Source organism: Frankliniella occidentalis, unplaced genomic scaffold (assembly GCF_000697945.3).
Source record: "Frankliniella occidentalis isolate FOCC.00 unplaced genomic scaffold, Focc_3.1 Scaffold36, whole genome shotgun sequence".
In the NCBI taxonomy this organism is placed as follows: Eukaryota; Metazoa; Arthropoda; class Insecta; order Thysanoptera; family Thripidae; genus Frankliniella; species Frankliniella occidentalis.
Window position 1 is genome coordinate 847,799 of NW_026267166.1, and position 17,146 is coordinate 864,944.

The 17,146-nt window shown below is 38.3% G+C and overlaps 2 protein-coding genes across 4 annotated transcripts; both read right to left on the reverse strand.

Moving 5' to 3' along the window:
- Positions 1–2,129: 2,129 nt before the first annotated feature.
- Positions 2,130–11,966, reverse strand: LOC113202415 (TGF-beta receptor type-1). 3 transcript variants are annotated; one of them, XM_026416621.2, is made up of 8 exons: positions 11,632–11,966; positions 11,049–11,160; positions 10,448–10,605; positions 6,308–6,544; positions 5,986–6,216; positions 5,735–5,902; positions 5,222–5,634; positions 2,130–5,119 (listed from the first exon to the last, which is right to left on the reverse strand). In XM_026416621.2, the coding sequence occupies exons 1-8, from the start codon at positions 11,699–11,701 to the stop codon at positions 4,994–4,996; spliced, it is 1,515 nt and encodes a 504-aa protein (XP_026272406.1). In that variant the 5' UTR covers positions 11,702–11,966; the 3' UTR covers positions 2,130–4,993. The 3 variants fall into 3 exon arrangements, with proteins under 3 accessions (XP_026272406.1, XP_026272407.1, XP_026272408.1); XM_026416622.2 differs by lacking the exon at positions 10,448–10,605 and adding an exon at positions 8,642–8,796 and having other exon boundaries at positions 11,632–11,961; XM_026416623.2 differs by lacking the exon at positions 10,448–10,605 and adding an exon at positions 7,569–7,705 and having other exon boundaries at positions 11,632–11,955.
- Positions 11,967–12,343: 377 nt separating this feature from the next.
- On the reverse strand, positions 12,344–16,823 carry LOC113202425 (wolframin; the record flags this gene model as incomplete). Its single annotated transcript, XM_052266245.1, is given in 13 exon segments — positions 12,344–13,380; positions 13,449–13,710; positions 13,781–14,021; positions 14,098–14,353; positions 14,471–14,676; positions 14,760–15,020; positions 15,134–15,298; positions 15,384–15,497; positions 15,594–15,838; positions 15,936–16,210; positions 16,310–16,406; positions 16,495–16,605; positions 16,719–16,823. Coding segments are annotated over 13 exon segments (2,684 nt in total), but the record flags the coding sequence as incomplete, so codon positions are not given.
- Positions 16,824–17,146: the final 323 nt, after the last annotated feature.

Consider the following 17,146-nt stretch of genomic DNA (forward strand, 5'->3'; position numbering starts at 1 on the left):
CGAGGAGGTTAGGTTAGGCTAGCAGAGAGTACATTTATTTGCCTTTTTGCAAGAATTTCGACCCGGGCTGCAGCGCGTCGAGGAGGTGGACTTGAGAGGCCCTGCACGCGTGCAATGCGGGACACCAAGACCGGTGAGGCGGGACCGAGTTCTGAGCCCTCCGCTGACAAGTGGAGCCGATAGCCGAGTGGCGAGCGCGCTGACTTGTGGCCCGGACACCGTCCGTCTAGGGATCGAATCCCGTTGGGGGGGGGAGCCTTTTTTCGGGACCTGCTGTGTAGGAGGTGAAGTTGACCTCCTTACTTTGCTGCAGACCTAGTCGGATTCACACCGACGTTGTGTCGGGAGTGTCAATTCTCTTTAAAGAAAAACTTAAATGAATCAAGGGGATTCGATCCCCAGGCCGCTGGTGTCCGGGCCACCCACCAGCGCGCTCGCCACTCGGCTGTCAGCTGCTCCTCGCCACTGACAGGTCAGAACTCGGTCCCGCTTTACGGGTCTTTGGTCTCCCGTATTGCACGCGTGCAGGGCCTCTCTCAAGTCCACCTCCTCGACGCGCTGCAGCCCGGGTCGAATTCTGGCCAAAAACACGGAAAAAGTCACATAAATGGGCCTAACCTAACCCCCGCGCGCCCAAGGGGCTCTTTTAGTGGCCAGTTTCCGTGTTTCGGGCCAAGAGCCGACCCGGGCTGCAGCGCGTCGAGGAGGTGGACTTGACCCGACCTGAACGCGTGCAATACGGGAGACCAAGACTCGTGAAGCAGGTGACCGAGGTTTGAACTTTCCGCTGACATGTGGAGCCGGCAGCCGAGCGGCGAGCGCGCTAGGGTTTGGTGCACAAGACACCCTCAGTCCAAGGGTCGAGTCCTGGTCTGGGCGAATATTTTCTTGTTGTTTTTTGGCAGGGGGAGGGGGGGGGGCTGCTGAGTGGGCGGTCAAGACCTCCTCCCCATGTCGGCTAGTCTCTTGTCTTAACCCTTGGTCCCCGCGCCCCGCGCCGCAAACTACTAAATAGGAAAAATTGAACCTCGGAGAATATTCGAACCGGCAACCATCCGCGTTCCGAGCGCGCGCCCTACCAACTGAGCCAATGATGAGTGCGTTGCATAGGTGAAGCTTGTCTCCGGTGTGGCTCTCACCCCGAAACATATGGCTGGCACAGGGAAAAGGGTTCCGTCGACTAGATTCGAACCAGCGACTGTTTGCGTAGCGGCCCATCACATCAGGTGTCGCACGGCTGAAAAGTCATGGCCAGCGGAGGGCGAAAATGATCACCCGGCCGAGATTCGAACCAGTGACCAGGTCCATACCGGACCGGGACGCTACCGACTTGGCCACGACGGAACGATACAGAGTTCTACTTTCAGCGGCATCTTGATCTAAGCTGTGACCGACGCCCGAAGACACTTGGCCAGCAGAGCAGGGAAAAATGACCGCGGACGGGATTCGATCTAGCGACCACCCGCACGATCTGCCAACGATCACGCTTTAACACGCTCGGCTACCAGCTTGCTCTTACGGGGCCGAGGTCTCAGCTCACACCTGGGCCCCGGAGGAGCAAGCTGGTAGCACAACGCCTGGAGGGTAGGCAACCCTTTCCTGAATCGTGTCCCCGCGGCTCCCTCCGAGCGCTTGGACAAGGCGAGAGCTTCGGAGAGGCATTGATATCTTTCTTTTCGCTTTAGTTCTTAGCGCTGTTTACTTCTGGTTGATATTCTAGAGCATTATCTGAAGAAATGAATTCGCCTTTAAATGGTTCAGTCTAAGCTGACACGGGCTCTGTCAGTTTTAGCTGCAATCGTGTAGCTACAAACAGGGACGTGAAACAACTGTCGTACTGATTGCCTTTATACAATCCAGCTCTTAAGAAGCCGCCTGGTGAGTTGGCAATTCGATCTACAAAAACCCTGAAAGAAGGCAACCTACAAGTATATTGCCTTAAACTCTATTTTTCTTCACTATAATGCAAAATACTGCACAAATGCAAGAGAGTTTTCTTTTAACCAATTTGCTTGAGGCAGCCCATTTGTCAGCTCATGGCTCATACTGTATCTATTTTTTTTTTTAAAGCTCTGGTGTGTACAGCCATTGGAGAAAAAGAGTTATACCTAGTGAAAAAACTACTGAAGTTTTCTGATTCTGTTTGTTTATTTTAAACTTGGCAGACATTTATAAGTTTGCATATCTATGAATTAAGGTACAGAGTTCTGTAGCTATGGACATGAAGAATAAAGAAACATGATCTGAGTCAGAACAAAAAGTCTACAATGGAAAAAAAATGGATCTGGACTTCAGGCTAACTTTAGTTCATTGAGTGGTCAGCAGAGAAAGAGAGAGCAATGCAATCATGGGAAACATTATTGAGAACAATACAAATCCTTTAGATAATTAAAGTGAATTCATTGTAAAATCACACAACTCTAAATATCCCATACCTTGACAAGGGAGACAGCTTTCCTGATCCCAATATAATCCAAATACTTCCACCAACGGGTTAAAAATTGAGTTTATCTCATCCCTAGAAAGGGTGGTCCTCTAGAAATGTAAGCAGCCAGCATATTTAAATAACACTCTCCAAAACACTCACAAGCACGCAAAACATTAAAATACAAATAAAACACTTTTAACATTCAAAGATTTCTATAAAAACATTTAAGCAGCTTCAAATTTTAACAATAAGATAAATGACAAGGCCAAAGGAACAGCCCGTAAAACCTCAGCCACATTGGCCATCAGTTCTGTTATCTTTACCAACTTTAGATTGTAATATTTCTTCAAAGATAATGCACACTAACCACCTTGTCACAACTTCTTAGTCTTCAGACACATATTAGTTTTCAACACTAAGCACAACAACGGAAAGCATGGGCTACTCTATGATACCCAAGCATATAAAAGCACCACCTTAATACAATATTTTGGAACAGAAAAATGTTACTTTCTTAATTTAACAAATTTATTTACAGTCATAACAATAAAAATTACAGGTCTTATGCTTACAAAACGATCAATCAAGAAGGCATAAATGATGAGTGATGTAATGACACAATGATGTTCAGATGAAGATGAGGAATATTTTGAGACTTGAACAAACCTTTAAAGTTACATGGGACCCAAACACATATCTAGATTTGTAAAAGCCATATGAATGAAGGAGGTCGATTGTTCATATATAACTACAGACATACAGTATATCCAAAGCAAACCAATTCATAAGGAAGGATGTAGACTCCTCAAGTAAAGAAGAGAAATAATTGTGCCATGCATCAAACAAATAGCTTGAGGAAGTTAGTTTCCCATGTGGCTTGAGCGCTTTGCCATTTATATTGTAGGATATGGTTGGCAGTTAAGTCTTAAATGTAGATTGATATTCAGTCATGTCTGTGAACGAATAGTACACCCTTCTTACTAATCCAATTATATGAAATAGTCCACTCAGTTCACAAAGTCTTTAAAAACTACAAAAACTACGTAACACTTTCAACCATGTGCAACATACAAATTGTATATTGGTAAAGGAATTGAACAAATTTTAAGTGTAAGAAAGCACTTGTCTTACAGGACATAAGCCCATGTGCGGCGATAGAAAAATGGACTTTTACCTTTACCAATGCTAATACTTTATAAGTCAAAGATATCAATAACTTTCTTACACTATCAATTAATAACCAAGAATATATATCAACATCGACTTACAACCACATCAATTTACAAAAGTGTTTACCTTTCACTAACTTTGTTCATTAAAACAATCTAGGATATAGATTAAAAGACACTGACTAAGAAGCAGACAAAAATCTGAAAAAATAGATTTTTACAATACTATTAAAACAGGCAAAAGTTTCTCAAATGAACCAAATTTGCAAGCAGCACATGTGCATTGGATGACCTTAGTGTCACACAAGCTGCCCTAGATATTTTCAGGTTGTCTACAAAATTTTCAAACCACAAATTAAAATAAGCAATCATATAAAAAGGAAGGAGTTTACACAAGAGTCTGGGATAGAAACAGTTTCATCTGCAAATATTTGGCTTACTTACATGCCTATAAGATACAAAAGTTACACTGAATTTGTAACTCTGCTGTGAAGAATTTTTTTTCATTTTTACACGATCCTAAACTTGTGCCAGTAACATAACATGGTTTAAAAAATTAAGTGACTTACATATTACAAATCAGTGTTTACTTACCATAATCATACAGTTATAAAACTTTAGGTGCCTTAAAGTACTATCACAAATTATACACAAATTCAATGGTAAATTTACTTAATGGATAAATTTTTATCCAATAAGCTTTGAAGTTGTACATTATCTTCTTTAAGAGAAAGGGTTGTGCAAGTTTCCAATGCGAGTAAGAAAGTAAGTTTTATAGATTTTCTGGATTTATCAGAACTGGAGAGATTTACTAGAGTTGATTTTTTGTAAATCCAACAAATCAAAAGAAATTTTTACATTGCCTGGTAAAGAGATCTAAACCTATGTATATTTCAGATGTGATGGAGAAAAAAACAAAACATAAAACACATCATCATCCACACACACACAACCCCTCTGTAATTCATGGTATGCTGTAAAAGCAAAACCAATATGGTTAACACCAACATGCTGAAAATATTCCATGAAAAAGTGACCATAAAGACATCAATTTTAAGGGAAAATCTTAAGTATTGGTGAAATCATTTTAAGGACTTGGGTTCACAAATACTCAGACCTTCTTAAAATAATGGCGGCTAGTGAAAATCAATTAAAGTTGATTACATCAACAAAACAAACTAAGAGAAGTATCAAAGTTTACTCAAATCAAATGAGTAACAGCAAAATACCCCCTTTCCTTTTCTTAAAATGGTCCATGTTTCTTTTTAGATTTAGTCTGAGCTCTTGTTGTCCACATAATTGTCAATACAACTGTAGTCAGTATTGTAGTCTTATCATTACAAATGTGGTAACTCAAATATAGTCCTAAAATATAAGGACTGCAAGCTTATGATACCTAGATTATATTGTTTACTGGAACATTGAAGTTACTTAAAGTCTTCTTCACTCGCAGAGCAGTCAAGCGAGCAGCAGCACTCTGATACCAACATTCTTTCATAACCTTAGACATTCCAGACAAAGCCTGTAAGTAAAAATGCACATTAATTTAGATGGTAAATACAGAAGAAGGAAGGTAAACTGCCATGTCCATTTGGATAGAAAGAAAAGGAGGGAGTCTACAAACCTCACACGCCTGCCACCTATTAGGAATTGATGGACGTTGACCATCGAGGCAGACAACTTTCCGCATTTCTTCAATTGTTGGGTCTGAGGGAACCATATCATAAAAAGGCAACTGGTACTCATCATAAATACCACCAACATTGCATCTGCGTGCTATTTCCCAAAAAACGAGTCCCATGGCATAAACATCAGCTCTTTTGAATGAATCAAAATGGTTCATGTTAATGGTATCATCCAAAACTTCTGGTGCCATATATCGCTTGGTGCCAACCCTGTTGTTTAACGGTATGTCTACTCTGTCAGTCGCTACATCATATCTAACTGCAAGACCCAAATCTCCTATGGCACAAGTGCCATTAATTTTCACAAGTATATTCTTGGACTTCAAATCTCGATGTGCAATAGCTGGTTTACCTATAAAATGAAAAAGATTTTTGAAACAAGTTAAACTTTATATAAACAGACCATTTACTTGAGAAAGGCAGCTTGAAAACTAAATAAAATTTGATCTTACCCTGAGTGCCTACAATTTCCATATGCAGGTGAGCAAGGCCTGTAGCAATTGAAAGAGCCATACGTATCATTCCAGCAACATCCACTGTGTTGCGATACAGATAATCAAAGAGAGATCCATACTCATGATAATCCGTGATAAGCCACAGTTGTGTCCATGTCCCATTGTCTAGAGAGAAATAATGTAGCAACATTGTAAGTAGAGTGCATAGTTACTGTTGCCATTGTCAAGTGAACATTAAAAAAATTTACCTTTGTTGTCAGCAGCAATAAATCCCAAGATGTTGTCATGTCGCAACATAACAGTTTGATAGATTTCTGCTTCACGGAACCAGGATCGTTCTTCCCGAGAAGAAAAGATCTTTACAGCAACATTTTCTCCTCGCCACCGACCGCGCCAAACCTCACCAAACCGACCCTTGCCAATGCTGTCAGCCAGCTGTATTTGGCGAGCAATACTCCGTTGTACCAACAATGGTAAGCCTACACATAATCAGGACATTCATTAACAACAGTCAACAAATAAAGGTTAAACAGATCCAAAATATTGTTTCAACAAATATAAAAAACACACCTGAACCCGAGCCACTTGTAGTCATTTCAATCATAGATTTCAGTGAAACGCCTCCCAAAATAGGGTGATCAGGAGCTTCAGTGCTGTCATCACAATTGTAATGAGGGCGCAGCCGTTGATGACGATGTTTCCTCACAGTGAAAAAAATAAGGGCAAGTACCACCACTAGAAGGGCAAAAACTGTACAGATGATTGCCACAAAGTTCTCCCAATTTCCTGTTATTGGATCTGGTGGGCCTGAAAAAGCACAACACAGTATGTTTTGGTCTATGCAAATAACAATTATTCTGTAAATTTTTAAAAATTTAACACAACATGTTTACTCTTTATAGATAAGTAGCATTACTTAAACATTGGGAAAAACAGCACTTCAGATCATGCATGCACGATAAAATTATACATGCGAAGCAAGCAAGAATAAATCAAAGCCATATTATAGATACGCACAAGTATCATGCACATACCATGCCCATACCAAATGGATAGGTGAGGAAGAGAATCAGTATTCATAGAAGTAAAAGGGTGCTTACCTTCAATAAAAAGCGGTTATATGTATGAATGAATGTATGTGTGCATGTATATTGACTGCCTCAAAATAGATTCAAAAGTACTTTGACCACATGGTATACATATAATATCAAGTTATGCAGTTAGATTAAAATCTTTGTCTTGAAAAAGGTTTCGTTTACAGAGAAAATTTACCAAGTAACCATATTAGCCCGAATAAAAGACACCCCTACTTAACACGTTGAGTCCCAAGTGACCACACTTGTGGTCACAATAACCCATGTTTACTACCCCCCCTGGGACTCAATGTTTTAAGAGAGCCCAAATTCAAGGGGAGAAAAAAGCCCCCCCTTCCCACCCACTTCAACAACGAGTTTTGGGGGGAAAAGGAGGTTTTATATTCAGGCTGATATTATTCTCACTAACAATCCTTTCATATGATTTTGTGATAAGAAGTAGAAAAAAAATAGTCACTAAAAAGTACCTAATTGTACAGACTACCCTACTTGTAAATTGCAAAAGGAGTGTGGTCAAGGGGTGCAAGATGTAAATAAATAAGTAATTTAAAACCTATACTTAAAAATGTAATGATCCCTCAAAGACATCTTCCATCAGTAATCTAGTAATGATTCCTCCTGAAAACAACGCCCTTAAGCGAGAATTCGCCTTGCCCCAACACTCACAAAAAGCTTTTTTTTCTTCATCCCATTATGTAAATGAATTGCTTTTATTCATTTGCTTTAGTCTATCTCACCTTTCCGGTTGCAATAATCAAAATCGTTGCAGCACCTATAAAGACGTGACTCTTTTCCAATTTCTTCAGACCCCGAAGTCATACAAAAATTCCAGGTGGATTCGTTGACAGGGAAATGATTGGCCTTATCATAGCACCTGCAGGCCCAACAAAACAAAATTGAACACAACCCAGGGGTTGTGGATTACTTTTACCTTCACCTCCTAACTGATCATTTTTTAAAATGAGGAACATGTTATTATATTGGAGGCTTGGGTGCATTACATGCTATGGTCTTTCAGAAACGTACTTAGTTTTCATAAACATTATATTAAAACAAGATTAAGAGCAAATAGTAAAAGTAAATTAGAAGCCAAAATGAGATATTACAGTGCATTGAAGCAGGAAGAAAAAATGCAATAGGGTTGTAGAATAAGCAAAAGTGCTACAGAAAGATAAGGTGTAAAATTGAAATACAAAGAGCTAAGTTTCAAATTTCTTGTAAAATCAGAAACATTATAAAAATTAATTCTTTGAAATATAACATAGTGATACACCAAGTGACAACAAAATAAATCGGAATTAATCCACAAAGAGGTGAAAGATAAAAGGAAACAGAAGAAATATCACACATAAAGAACAGTATCACACAATATAAAGGTAGTGCTAAATTGTCAAGACAAGGAATACAGTGTCTGTAAGAGAAAATAGAGATAAAGTGTATAAAGCCATTGTTGAGACTTATGCAAATTAAGTGACATGCAGGAGCATGCAAAGTCTTAGCGAAACCGTCACCTGTTAGAACTTTACAATATGACACTCTCTGCTTATAAGTAAGTCAAGAGTACAGCAGTAAACATGTACCTTCAAAATGCAGCCTACTCCTAAATCTAACAAATAATTTAAAATGCAAGGTGCTACAACATATATAAGGTTCTAATAGCAGCATTCGTGTTCTAAACATGTATTTTTAATATACTTGTGACTTGTGACACATAACAAGAATAGGCAAAGAAGAGTATTAACAAAGAACCATGAAAGCACACAGGAGACTAACTTTTTCTTTACTCTTTAGATAAAGTATGACAACCTACCTTCATCCTTTTTAATTTCAATAGGAATAGTCAAATTTTTATTACAGTAGTCGTACTCCTTGCAACACTTTATACCATGTGTACTTCTATGTGTGTTGGCATAATGGCAAAGGAGGGGGTTATCAGCAGGAGCCACCTGCATTTTGTCCAGGCACCTGGATAATAAAACACACACAACACACCAAACATTATTAGCAACACCCAAACACACACACACACTATTGCGGAAAGGCTTTTAAGGCTTTTAATTATTTTGGAAAGGAAATATGTTGCATAAAAATAGGCAATGCGCAACATGCAGGGTAGGTTCGGGAGTAAGGAAAATATTTTCCAAAACATCATTACATTGTTAGTTAAATCAACTAACATGAAAAGTTTGAAGAAAAATGGGAATTATTAAAGCATAAAATATATCCCTGTTACAGGTAAAGTCCGGGTGTCAGGGAATGTCCGGATTTCCTAGTGAGAGTCCGGATTCCCTCGCCCCGGTAGGGAATGTCCGTTTGGGACGACTGAAACCGGGCATTCACTAGACAATGCTAGCCATGTTGGACATTCACTGAAGGCAGTCAGGAAATGTTCAAAATCGGACTTTAACTGAGGGGGGTGGCCAGAAATGTTGGGAATGAAAGTTCAGGTATTATGGGTGTGGGTCAAGGGTTGTTGAGGCAGCTGGGTTTGCCTTGTTGGCACTTAGACCCACAGAGATGGTTGTTCTTTCTGCAGGTGCACCTTGTGCCCGCTCGGCACCTGCTTGCGGTGCAGTTGCGCTTAACAAGCCCTGCCCCCCAGAGAAGTGGCTTCCCCAGCAAAGCCCCTGAGAGAATGGGTTTTTGTACTTCTTCTTGACCCACACCCATCATAGTACCTGAACTTTCATTCCCAACATTTCCGGCCACCCCCCTAAGTTAAAGTCTGATTTTGAACATTCCCTGACTGCCTTCAGTGAATGTCCAACATGGCTAGCATTGCCAAGTGAATGCCCGGTTTCAGTCGTCCCAAATGGACATTCCCTACCGGGGCCAGGGTATCCGGACCCTCACTACGGAATCCAGACATTCCCTGACACCCGGACTTTACCTGTAACATCCCTACTTCTCTCCTCCCCGACTATTTCAGATTACCTAAAACATAAAGCAGACCCCATGCTTTACTCTTTCCTGTTCTTTTTGAAAGAAAGGAGAGAAAAAATATTCTATGGTGAAATCCAAGAGAAACAAAATTTACATCCCAAAAAGGAACTTCAAAAGTTAAGGATAGAAACAAAAACATCAAAATTAGACTTAAATTCTCCGCAATATTATTTTTAAAAATAACAGAAATGACAGGAAGGAATTGAATTTAGTGGGTTCAGAGCTGCGCATGTGGCTGGGAAAAACACAAATGGCGCACACAAATTAATTTTTTAAAGTAGAGGAAATTGCACCAGACACTGAAAAATAACATTTTTGTAAAACTGCTGTCAGATTATGCTCGAATGACATGTCAGTAGATCCTTAGGCTAGTTACATTAGAAAATGGCCTGACTGAAATGGAGAATCAAAAAAAATATTAGTACACAACCAAATCATAGCTTAGGCAGACATAATTTAAAACACAACTTATTGACACTTAATATGAAGCCTTATTCCTCAACTTTGAAAAATCGGAGTTACACACATAAAGAGGCATTCCACGTCAGTCATGCTCGTAATCACGTCAGGTGCACATCTATCCTGAAAGTCAGTAACAACTCAGCAAACTCAGAAAACTGTTAGGATGAGTACTAGTAATGACAAACCAACAAATAGATCTAAAACACCTTACCTGATCCAAACAATGGAGGAGCTAGTGTGCTCAGAATAGGTTTTAACTCTCTGTTGCAAAAATCTTTTGAGTTACAACAGAGTGCTGACACTCCTACAGGTTGACGAATACACCACCTTGAATATTCCGGTGGGAAAAAATTTGTTCTACCGAGGCACCTATTTTTAGATAAATTCAAATCTATAGTGGTCATAATAGACGCTGTGGGTGATGTTACAAAAAACTCAAACATGAAGAAGTCTTAATTCTAACCATCCTGTAAATAAAGATAACACAAAAAGAGCAAAATGGTTTCTTCATCCTAGAAAATAAAGAAGAACATAAAAAGTAAGCATCAAAATCGTTGGTGCATATAAGTAAGCCTCTAGAATCGTCAATACTGGAATGCTGGTAGGGTCCAGGAAGGTGCCCTGTAGACCATTAATTCTATTCAAGCTACAGAAACAATTAAAGCAACACAAAAAGCATAGCAGTAGACAATGCTGTCAATCCAAAATAAAAATTCCAGGTTTGTTGTGGCTATTTGAGAGAAATTATAGAAAAATACTGGCATAGTTCATTATGTACAGAATTTGTATCAGACATCATGTAAAAAGCATACCTGTTTGCTTCAATGATTTTGCCAGTATCCTTTTGGTAGGATTTGGATGAGAAGCAGTATCCATCTGTTGAGCATGTTGAATTTGGGCAAACTTCACAGTAGCACAGAAGACCTGTGAGATATCAAACAAATTGAAATTTAATTAAAAGAATTCTGGAAAATCTGCAGGTGAAACAAGGAACACAGAGGCACTGCGTTTTAGAAGCCGTAGGGAGTTGATGGAAAATTGGGACAAGCCAATAAAAATTTAAAACACAAACCCTGTACTGATAAATGATTATGAATGAGATGATTAAGTAGGAAGCACATCAACGATGAGAGTTAAAAATGCCAGTGGAATGAAACAACACTGGTAATAAAAGGGTCATGACCAAAATAAACAATGGGAAAGAGCCACTCAAAGAAATCGCCATAACCTAAATGTAATATAATGAATATTGATTGGGACCATGGACGCGTCAAAATAATTGCCCCGAGTTTGGAACGAGATGAAGGTAGAGATATAATAGCCGAATGAAACAAAACAACGTTGTTTGTGTACATTGACGATAATAATAAACTTAGCCTACACCTGCCTACTCACCATTCGCCGCTGCGATTAAAACCCATACGCAGCTCAAGAAAAGAAGAGGTCTGAGTTCTGAAGACGACATTGTCACCTGCACAATGCTGATGTCTCAATAGTCACGAAGTATTTCCAATAATTTCAAAACATTGCAATCATCAACTTTAGTCTAAATGCAACGAAGACGATCCATCGGCTGCCTTTAGGCTCACGCCATTCCATACTCTCAATGCCCTTTCACAAGCAAACTAAACACAAACAGAGAACTTTACAAAAAATCGTCCGTAGAAACAGCTTCATGTTTTAATGTAATGATGAAGATGGAGAAAACATTTTTGAAATTAAAAACACCAGCTATGAATCCAAAATGACGCTGACTGTATTTTGATTGATTCATAACATCATTTTTGTTTCGGTTTGTGATGGTGGCAGTTTGTGCTTCTGCTATGAAATACCAACTGTTTAAAACAACCAATACATATATCTGGCAGAAATGATCAATATATTTTAGAGTCTAGATGGTGAGAGTCAACGCTTTATTTGACTTGAAGCAATATTTAGAAGTTTTCGCTCCTGAAACTGCAGTTAAAGATGTATCATTTTTTAGATGTATTGTCATTGGGTTTGTCAATGCCTACTGTTTACGTGAAGCCGCGGTGCGCGGAGTTTCCAAAATTTCGTTTGTTCAAGACAGGGAAGTTTGGGAAAGGAAATCATTTCAAACCATAACTGCTAATAAAAATTTATATTTGTTACATGTACACCGATTTAGAATCCACCACATCAGTCCTAGATCAGAGAGCCCTATATTGTCACTCTCATGGTGAACCTTCCAGTCTAAACCCTGCTTTCATTTATGATACAGGATTCGGGCTCATGTTAGCAGAGGAACACCTTACATCAAACTCCATGATGGCAAGAAACATTAAAAAAACGTAATTGTAGTTACTTAGAATTATGCATACATCTCATATCTGTTGCACCAGGCAAGTAAATAATAATACGTCGAGAGTTCAAACACATCAATAAAAATAATTAATAGATAAAAAGGCAAGATAAATAAAAAAACTTCCAGAAAGTCATCTGAACACAATTCCATAAAAATATTAATTAAGTGTAAAAAGTTTGGTAATGTCTTTGGGCTTATATTTAAAATTAAATCTCTCAGGTGTTAACATTCGTTTTAGAACCTCTTATAATGTACGCAAGTTCTTTTGATCAGTAACTTTAACCAATTAGGTGAACTAATACTATAATTATTTAAGTTTAGTTTAGAAGAAATTGTAATACCATATTGCAATATATCACAGAGAATGCAAAATACATCCAGTCTTCAATTTTTGAAGTAAAAAATAAACAATGTCAAGTTGCATACATTTGTTGGTTGTTGAGATATGAATGCCTTTGACAATTCAACCTTTTCATTTGAATATAACAATTGGATTAAATAAACAGTTCAGGACAAATCTTACACAGATATAAAAGTAGCTAGTGAGTGAAGTTAATGAAAAGTTTTGATGGGACTTTTCCCACAGTAAAACAGGACCTCTGTCACATTGAAGGCAGCCCATTGTTTCTAGATCAATGCGCGGTTCTGGACCATTGTCTGTTTCAATGCGAGTGATTGTTCCACTAAACCATATGTGATCTCCTGGGCGAAGATGAAATGTCATATTGCGGAACTGATTATCAGCTAGTAAGAAGGCATCTACTGATGATTTTCCCCACAAAACATTCTTCATTTTAATAGCCACTTCAAAATCATAGCTGGAAAAAAAAAAATCTCAGGAAGAGGAAAAATTAACACGGTATCAACCAAAGTAATTTAACTATACCTGTTCCAGTCGATTAAAGAGCATCTGTCAGTGTGGCTTGATAGCTGCCTGATTTTTTTGCAATGCTGCTGGTCAGATGCTGAAGGATAGAGAGAAGAGCTGCACATCTCCTCATGGGATTTTCGCTCATTGAGACTTCCAATCGCACAGGCAAATACTGATCCCAATCCTTGAGGAAGTCTCTTTACTATTTCTAGCCAAGGATTGCGAACCCTGGTTATTTTTGTATTGGACACATAGCCATCCCATTTCACTCGAAGTCCTGCAAACGCAAATCATCTAATAAAAATACTAATAAATTACCTACAGTCTTTTTTTGTATTGGCACTCACCTTCCAAAGGTGAACATAACTGTTGTACATAAGCAACAGTACTTTGTTCCCAAGCTGGCTTATGGCACATAGACTCATACTGTTCCCATGTCAGTACAAAATCATTCACTTCTCTATTGTCATGCCCCATGACATGATTGTCTGAACCAGTGACCGGATGTCCATGATGGATATGGTCAGCATCCATAGAGATAAAAAATGGTGTAAGGAGAAGAACTGTTGCTCCTACAGCCAGAACCAACTAAAAATAAAATTGTACATTAGGTATAGACCTTTTGAAGAAAAAACAGCATGAAATACAATTCTTTACCACAGACCTGCAACATTGCTGCAATTTTAGCAATTTTTGCTGAACGAGATCCTTCTGGACTAAAACGACCACGCAACCAGAATAAAATGAGTAAAGGTGATGCAGCCAGTAAGGTTCCAGCTACTTGCAGCATTTCTCTTCCAGCTGATAGATACAGCATTCGAATTGCTGCAGCAATTGGTAAGAGGAGAGAAGCAAGTCCAGCAAGAGGCAGGAAAAATACAAGCCCAACAAGAGCAAGAGCAGCCCTCACAAGTCCATACCTAAATATTTAAAAAGAGAGAGAGAGAGAATACAACAACACAGCATAAAGAGAACTGTTAATTCTTAAGCAGTTCTGTGCTCCAAAATGTTGTGCTTAGATAAGAGCAATGCCATACCATGTACTTCCTTGAGCTGTCAAAACAGCAATCTGCCACCAAGCAAGAGTTACACAATGTGGGATTAAAGTTCTGTAAGTTCCTCGCCAATGGTCTCGAGCCGCGATCTTGAAGAAGACTGCTGGCATCAAGAGGTAAAACACCGCTCGAAAGTTTAAACAGAACTCAATACCATGTCCTATGACATACGATGGAAAAGTTGGAATCTGGGGATATAGAAATACTATTTTTAACAAAATATGTGAAGCTGTTAAACTAAGAGTAGACTTAAAAACATACTATAACACACCTTTACATCCAAAAATCTCCAGCTTTGAAGAACCACCGTATCCAAGTCATAGGGATATTTAGCAAGCACATTTACAGCAAATGAAAACAATACTAAAATATCAGGCTGCTTCCTAGGAAATTCGAAGTTGATCGTACGGCGTTGCTCTATTGGTCGCGGTACAGAATTCAAAAACGCATAGAGGGATAGAAACATGAAACTTGAAGACAGCACAGTTAATTCACTGTGTGGAGTCCAATGAGGAGCCAGAAGAGGATACATCTACAGTGAGAAAAAGGCCAAAAAATTAAAAACATTGTATATGTATAGATTAGCATACATGAATAACTTACAAGAAAACATTAATAATAATCTTAATGGTAATGTAAACTTACGGTCAAATTCAGAATAAGGGCAAAAAAAAAGTGAGCATATGGTTTTAAGTTGTTTTTACAATACTGGTATTCTGCTTCGTCAGGGTTGAGGCTACCTTCACTGTAGCGTAGAAATAAACCAGACCAAGCTCTAAAGTGCTGAAACTCATGACGGTGGTGTAACATCTGAAACAAAATGAAAATTTAAAAAATGCAAAATTGGATCGCATTGGGCAGATGTATGGTAGAGAATGTGCAGCTGCTTACATACCTGAAATGTAAAAATTATCATTGCCATAAAGGATCCGTGATACACTGCGATTGGGATAACAGTACTCCAATTGACTGATTCAATTAAAGAGTAAATTATTAGAGCAATGCTAATCTGAAATCAAACAGAAAATGTCATCTTTCTTTCTTTCCTTCAGATAAAAAATACGTAAAAAGCTTAGAATACGATAAACATGGTGGCAGCTTGTACCTGAACCGATGTTGTAATTAATGGCCTGCTAATCAGAGATGTTCGACTGCCAACAGCAGCAGTAACAAACAGATACATATGAGCAATAATATTTAGAGGATTAAAGGAAAGAGCTGGTGCAGGTCTTTGCAAATCTAAAATTTTTTGAACTAGAGGCAGTTCTCCTTGAGCATATGTTACTGCAGCAGATACCAGATGTTCTTCAGACAATTTCTCTCCAGGCGGGTCTGTTCTCCCAACCCAATCTGTTGGTAAAAATTAAAAAAATATTTTTTTTACTTTTTTCTTCTATTTTTCTGAACTAATTTTAAGCATTTCTATAAAATGTGGATTTTAATTAACCTTCTGGTTGTGGTTGTATTTTTGGTTTGTCATCTTCATCACTGATGTGATTGTGATTGATGTGGTCACGAGGAGAGCCATTGATTCCATTTGTCTGTTTGTTATCACTAGCAATTCCTTCTAAAGATCTGTTCTCACGATTCACCAATCCTCCAAGAGTAATGTGATTAAAAGACCATTGATGGTTGCCAGTGGAAATTCCGATAGCACGCTTAACTCGCTGAATTTCACGAATTAACTGTTCACTAGTAATGTAATCTTCACCTGCAGACAACCTGGAAGATAACAAGAATGTAATCAATACTATGATTGACTTGAATACAAAAAATATGACTTAATAGTACATTTCTGTACAGCGACTAACAATAGCATACCTTTCAAACAACTTTCGAGCTGCTCTTCTTGCTAATTTTTCTATCTGCGTCATGCTTAAGCAAGCTTTTACATCAAGAAAATTCAATTCTGTGATACCTTTGAAAGAGAAAGAAAAGAAACTTGATAAATGTGGTCAAATATTTATAAAAACATAAAAAACGAAAAAGAAAAACCCTGTAAGAACCTTTTCCTCTTTCTAGGCATTGCTGCAAGGTGTGCGTAGCTTCTTCATTGCCTTGTTCAGAAGCTCTAATAAGCCAGTACACTCCCTGTCTTGCATTTTCATCAGCATCACCTTTAAAAAATCATCCTCTTTATACATATATATTTAAAAATACATTTTACTTTAATACAGATATATGCATGTTGTGGATCTATTTGTAAAAAAAATAAAAACAGTCAATATACCTGATTGATCCTGAAGTAAGTCCTTTGCAATGACTAACTGAGAATCTGCGCAGCCATCCCTTGCCAGCTGGCCACGTAAGCCATACAGTGTCTCGTACCCCACATCTGATGTCAAGTATAAAAATTACAAGCTTTCTTAGATTTAATTATAAAAATGTCAACAAAGTAAAGTACACAAAATAGGAATAAGAGAAGAAACATCAGTAATTCAGAAATTGACACTATTTTTTTCATTAAATGAACATTGATGAACATATGATTAGTATGACAATAAACTTTTATTCATTCAAAAAAAAATAAAATAAGATTGCATTTCTGGTTTTAAACTAAGTAGTACAATAAGTTAAAGAACAAGTAGGAATTAAATAGGTAACATGACCAACGTACTTTCAGTAAGGTTAGGGGATATTGAGAAACACTAACTACGA